This window comes from Acanthaster planci, linkage group LG09 (assembly GCF_054643075.1).
Source record: "Acanthaster planci isolate LZ-2023a linkage group LG09, COTS_SCS, whole genome shotgun sequence".
NCBI lineage: Eukaryota > Metazoa > Echinodermata > Asteroidea > Valvatida > Acanthasteridae > Acanthaster > Acanthaster planci.
Window position 1 is genome coordinate 9,440,849 of NC_141785.1, and position 6,295 is coordinate 9,447,143.

Below are 6,295 nucleotides of genomic sequence, written 5' to 3' on the forward strand. Positions count from 1 at the left end.
GTTCAGTTGATCCGCTTGTGATTTGATTTCAGTGTGGAGGTCTTGTTTTAACTTTGTGATGATCTTACGGTGGGCCTGAGAGGCTGAAACCACAACACTGCTTTTGACGTAAAGCTGTTTGGTTGGAACTAAAGAGAGAATGTCAAAGCAGTCAATATTTCTCTTCTTTTTTCTCCTCTTTTGTACTCTGTAGCCAACCAACAACAGGCGGACGGCAGTGCTGGTCAAGTACGGCACGACCACTAACGCCATCAAGAAGAAGTTGTGTCACGTGTACAAGCCCAACATCGGCTTGCAGGTTAGTCGAAGGCCCCAGCGGCAAAAACAAGAACTATTAAGATTGCAGCCTGACAGCGGTATGTGAATTTGCAGCAGAAGTGGTCCTACAGGGAATATATTTTCAAGTTTTTTTTTCAGTGATTTCATCGAATTTATCCCACTGCTGTGAAAAAGACTGAAATGTTGATAGTGGAGGATTGTAAACAGAATCAGATATTTTTTTTCATCTGTTAGTCTCTTTTATATATTTTTCTCTGGGGGGGTTGTTTGGGTTTTTTGGTCAATGTACACCATTCAAGTATCGATATTTATTTCCCATAATCACATGACAAGAAGGCACCTTCTGTTAACCTTTATTTGTAATAAATTAAGCATCTCTATTAATAATCTGGAGAAGACAGACAATCATACAAACCATTGTTGATCCTCACTTTTACTTGCAATGCGACTTTCTACAAATGTAATCTCTGGCCTCAGCTCCCTGCTCGTCAAAATCATCATCTTCCTGAAACGTAGGCCAAGATCTTTCATGTTTGTCTGGGATCAGAACACAGCTTTGAGTGGCTCTTTTGTCGTCTTAAAGGGGAAGATGGAGAGCTTGTCAGACTTGAGTAAGAAGTATCACAAGGTACTACCAGATGGAGCCCAGGTGGCCTGGGAGGCCCAGTACAGTGCCGCCGAGATCCTCTGCAGTCATGCTTACTGGTAAGACCACTGCTTGGTCAGGAACCACTGACTAGGGAAGCCCAGTTTGATAGGACGGCTAGCAAAAGCAGAGAGGCGGCGCTTACCATCTGCTGCTACCTCAGCACTGTATAAAGTGTCATAAAAATTTAGAGGTTGCCATGAGGAATGATGTACAGATACTATTCAAATGACTCTGACAGTTTAGTATTTGTGGAATTGGTCTGTCTATCAAAAGTTGGAAGTAATATTTTGCCCTTTTTGAACTTTTAAAAATTCTTGGCCAAGTTTGATACCGTAGGCAAGCGGTTAAACAATAATAGAAATGTTAAGAAAGAATTCACACTATTCAAAAGTCGGCCATATTGAATTGAAAATAGGGTTAACATTTTTATTTTGGTAAATGAAGAATAAAATGAAAGCAGGGCAGAAAATTTGTTTTTGAAAGGACAAGGCAATTTCTCATTTGCAAAGGGCACTTGTATTAGAAAAATCGACTTGTCTATGGGGACATTTCAATGGGCATTGAGGCAAAGACCAGGGGCATCAAGGCAATGGCCTCTGATGCCTCTTTGAAGTTCCTGCCCTGATAAAAGCAATGAAATAAAAGTTCATTCCAAATCAATTTCGTTTATACTGATGAATGATTTAAAGTTTGTAATTTATTATATCTTAATATTTTAAGCATCTTTAGAAAAATAAAAAAGGAAAGTGAGGCATTGAAGCTAAAATAGTCTGGCGCCACCCCATTCGACAGATAACACAGAATCAGATAGATTCTGGGAACATGATTGAAATTACTCCCTCGTTAAATACAAACTGCAGGCGAGACAGCTGCAAGAAGGTCTTAGTTGGACTGCCCTGTGAGATCGGTCTGCGACGCCGCAACTACTATATCCTGGCCGGCTCGGTGCTGAGCGTGTGGGACCGCGTGGAGAAGATCTTGGCCACGCAGCCAGGACCCGCCTCCAAGATGCAGATACTCCGCCTCCAGACTGACGACGGTTCCAAGATTGTCGGTGAGTTCCAAGCCCACATTTCTATGTTTCAGGATACTGTCGCATTTTCATTTGATTTAAGATGAGATGAGCTTAGTTCAATTCCAGTGAGTGAAACGGTGCGGGAAAAAAAGGATTTCTAGATGATGGTGATATCTTAGAGTTAATATTCTTGCTTTGTTTTACTTTCCAAGGTATCATGATACCCAGCAACTGCATTGTAGCTGTGCGCAATTCATTGCTAGAGGGTGCCCACACCTACGTGGACAACTTCGAAGACAATGAAATAATCACACTGGACTAAACTACAGTTATTGAGGCTGGACTGAACCACAGATTCTCGTCTTTGCGGTTAACAGTCTGACACCTTGCTGCTATCCTCAAGGGAGACGGCCATGCCCATGGTCATTGTAGAGCTGGCCTCCCAGTACCAGCTCCGTGACTTTGTGAGGACATTTCTTCAGACAAAATAATGAAACCCATCCCAGGAGAGGACTAAAATGAACCTGATGTTCACGCACCTTACTAAGGCCCTGAGATGATGACGTCACGTCACAGTACTAGTGATTGTTACCTGAAACTGGCTGTCCGTTTGTTTTAAGGCAGGTTCACACTTCAAGCAAACGCGAATGCACAGAAAATTTCAACCACAAAACGTTTGTTTCTAAATTAACTTGAGTTGAAATTTATGCAGCTTTTGTGAATTGGAGGAAAGAGTATTTGATATGACGTCTCAGTTCCGCATTTGTGTTCACTTTCCATATGCCCACTATGAACAGTCCTTTTCCTTGTACCCGCGGTGATCTTCAGTTCATAGTAGTGTTGCAGTAGAGACTATCACAAGACCATTCATGAGACCAGACACACGACCATGCACAAAATTATTTCACAAGACCAGTCACAAGTAACAGGGTACAGAATGACAAAGGAATGCTTTTGTTGCAGTTCATTAGAATAGCTTGTGACTTGAAGTCAGACTGAAGGGATTGTAGGGTCTTGTAGGGTCTTGTTGGGTCTTGTGATGGTTTTAATACAACTCTGGGTTGTAGTCCCCCAAACCCCCTGGTGATTTTCACTGAACAAGTAACACAATCACGATCAGTCTGACTTCAGTGGAAGCCAGCAAGTCACCTGCCCTGAACCTTGTCATCATGCCAGTGGATATAACAGGCCGGTTCCCATCTGTTCCCCTCTAGTCATCATTGCACACAGGCCATCACAAGACAGCACCAGTCTGCTCAGACCAGATTCGGGGAGCAGAGCCAAAGTGTGTCACAGTAGATAGAGCCACATGTTGAGATGCCTACTCTTCTCTAGCCAGCTGCCAGCTGGTTACAAGTGACTTCTTCCTTTTTGTCCCAATTTTTTGTTTGATTTCTGTCTTGTTTAGCGGGACTGATGAAACATGCCTTCTCTGGTTGTTAGGCATGGTTTTAAGAGGTTGAATTTCCTCCAATTATGTATTCGGGAAGAGGCAATCATAACTTCAATACTTTATGTTAGCTAGTGGCACCCAAAAACTGTGTACCAACCTGTGTCATCAGAAACCAACAACTCGAGTATATTTGAGGGATGGTTTCTCTTCGGAATTGAAATTGGCAAGCTTGCCAAGCCAAAGACTTCTGTTGTAACACCCAGAAGGTTGGCCATTCAGATTGCCCTTTAAATAAGTTGTGATGTTGTTCTGTTGTCATGTTAAAACATACTTAATTTGTTAACCATGAAAAGATTTGAGAGCAGCTTTGAAAATATACATTCCCCAAAAACCAGTGTTATTGTTGCCTCATTGATCCCTGTTAACCGTAGTCTTAGGATGTTCACAGAAGCAAAACATAGCAGTGAACCACTGATAGCCAAGCCAATTTTTGGGCTGGTTAAAGCCCATACGCCCTTAGCAGGAGTACCCCCTTCATTCATTGAAACAAGCCATTTGAAATCTTGCAGTCTCCTCTCCCAGACTGGATTGACCTGAAATATATCCAGTGGAAAAGACGGTAGGATCCCTCTCAAATGTAAGTTGAACTAGAAGAGGGATGTTGTCCAGTTTGGGGTACCTTCATTGATTAAGGAGATCAACTGTAGATGGTGCATTACTTCAGAACTTGCCTTGTAGAGTGTAAATCTAAAGAACCTATTTGAAAAGAGTGTTATCTTCCTTTGTGTATGTTAAACAAAAGGCATGAATATTATTATTTATTCATTTATACGTTGTAAATTGGCTTATTTTATCTGAAGCATTTATAACTGCATTCTTTTTCAGTTGATTGAGTTTGATTTACTGTCTTGGATATTTAGTATGTGTGTGTAGCTCTGTTCAGTTTCTTTTTCCATTTTCATTTTGTTTGTTTGCTGACAAAAATCCTAAAACAAAACTAAAAAAAAAAAGAAAAAAACAACTGCTGTTGGATGGAATCCTTGAATGAAACTGAGTTGGTGTTTTCTTCATTTATTACTGAAAGCAGCATAGCATCCATCCGTACCGAATTCTCAGATTATCACAGTGTAGGAGAAACATTAAACATGTAATTAAATTCCTAACTTTCATGGCTTTTTCTCTTTCTTGCAGTTCCAAAAAGTAATCTTTTATGACCTGATTCCCAAACGTAAATATGTAAATACATATATTTTTCTTGAACAAATCAATGCAACAAAATAGGGATTACTTTATACCTGTATGCATATTAATGTGGTAGTTCTAAGAATTCTTAAAAGAGGGATCCCTGTAACTACGAGGTAGATTTGTCACTAAATATCAGTTCTTGAGATTTCATCATCAGCAACCAGTAAAGAACGCTCATTTGAAAGAGTCGATTTTCCTGAGATGACCTCCTAGACCTGTCTCCATTCAGTCATTTTTCAGGGGAAATACATGTACATGTATTCTTATTTTTCAGAGACATGATATGAATAGACAGTTCCCTTACTTGGATCTTCGGTATGAAAATACTGTGCAGTGTTCCACAATTTTTACTGCTGGGGTGATTTCGTGGAATTGCAAAAGTGTGTAGCAGGAAATGTGATTTTGTAAAAGGTATGCTTTTTAAGATAGTGAGAAGGAAACTTGGGTGATTAGACAGCACTGGAAAAGTTGCTTTGAAGTTGTATCCGTGGAACGTGTTTGGTTTTAAAGTTCAACACAGAATGAATATCTTTGGAATATTGCTGTAGCATTGAGACTGCTGGATGGAACCTTCTGTCAAAGATCTTCACAATAGTGAAAGGTCAACAGCTAAGGACAACTGTTGACTTTGGGTAACCTTTAATGAGAGAAGACATATTTTAAGTAGTATTAGTAAAAAAAAACACTGAAAACTGTTGCACATTTTCAAAAATTTGTTTTGTCTGTTTCTCCATTTCATTGGTTAAACATGTTTTAGCGACTTTATCAAGTCAAAGGCTATGTCCTACATTACACAGGATCACCACTTAAAAGAATCAAGGACCTGTCTGATTTTTTTCCTTGCCAGTGGTCACTATGATATGCCAAGATTAAAGATGGACGATTCACAAAAGATGGAGAGCATATCTTGAGTGCTTATTTTATTCTTTGTTAATGTCACTTGTCAAACACCACAAGGAGTAGGAAGTGGTGTAGAAAGATTTGTGATTTGTGTTCTAGAGCTGGGCTAATGCACATGGTTCTCACAGGAAGCACCAAAAGGAAAGCAAGCTTGTGCGTAAATATTTCCCTTTCTTTCACCCCCCCGGAAAAATTTTGTTAAAAGTTGGAGATCTTCCCCTCACAAAATGCTGATCTTGCTGACCTACTGTTTGGAAGTTTTTATTTTTTTTCAAATGTAATCATTCTGGAAAGGTTTGTACCGATCAGCTTTGGGGATGTCTGTATTTTAAACTATTACATGAGGTCAAATTAACATTCATTTATTCTATATTATTCCTCATTTGTTGTTATATTTTGATTCATATTTCATATGCTTTACACTGCACTCTTTTCATATCTACATGTATGTCAAATTTGTCAGCTTGGATAGCATTCATTTAACATCCTCGTGTGATCTAGGAGTCCTGCCATTGCCACCTTTAATACATGGACCATGATTTCATTTATCTATAACTTCACCTTTAATACGTTTTGGGGGAGTTTACATAGAAAAAGAGTACAGTTCTCTGCGATTCCTTTGATTTGATACACATTTTGGTGTGGCAATGAATGAATTGATTGTCAATGATGCGGCTATGAACCCTTCAATTAAGAAAACGGGTGAAGCTTTAAGCCAAGACTCCGTGGTGACGTCAGTACGCGAAGCTCGCGCTGCATCGAAAACCCGTTTTCAGAACACGCGCACTGCGCGAGACAGACTTCAAACACGTGG

General features: G+C 39.9%; 1 protein-coding gene across 1 annotated transcript in view; it reads left to right on the top strand.

Moving 5' to 3' along the window:
- LOC110989908 (protein strawberry notch homolog 1-like) overlaps window positions 1–5,475 on the top strand; it is a 40,718-nt gene extending 35,243 nt beyond the window's left edge. Inside the window, exons 30-33 of the mRNA XM_022254608.2 lie at window positions 194–298; window positions 863–984; window positions 1,789–1,982; window positions 2,156–5,475. Of these exons, the coding sequence (XP_022110300.1) occupies window positions 194–298; window positions 863–984; window positions 1,789–1,982; window positions 2,156–2,265 (531 nt within the window). The 3' untranslated portion in view covers window positions 2,266–5,475. The remainder of the gene's footprint in view (window positions 1–193; window positions 299–862; window positions 985–1,788; window positions 1,983–2,155) is intronic.
- Window positions 5,476–6,295: the final 820 nt, after the last annotated feature.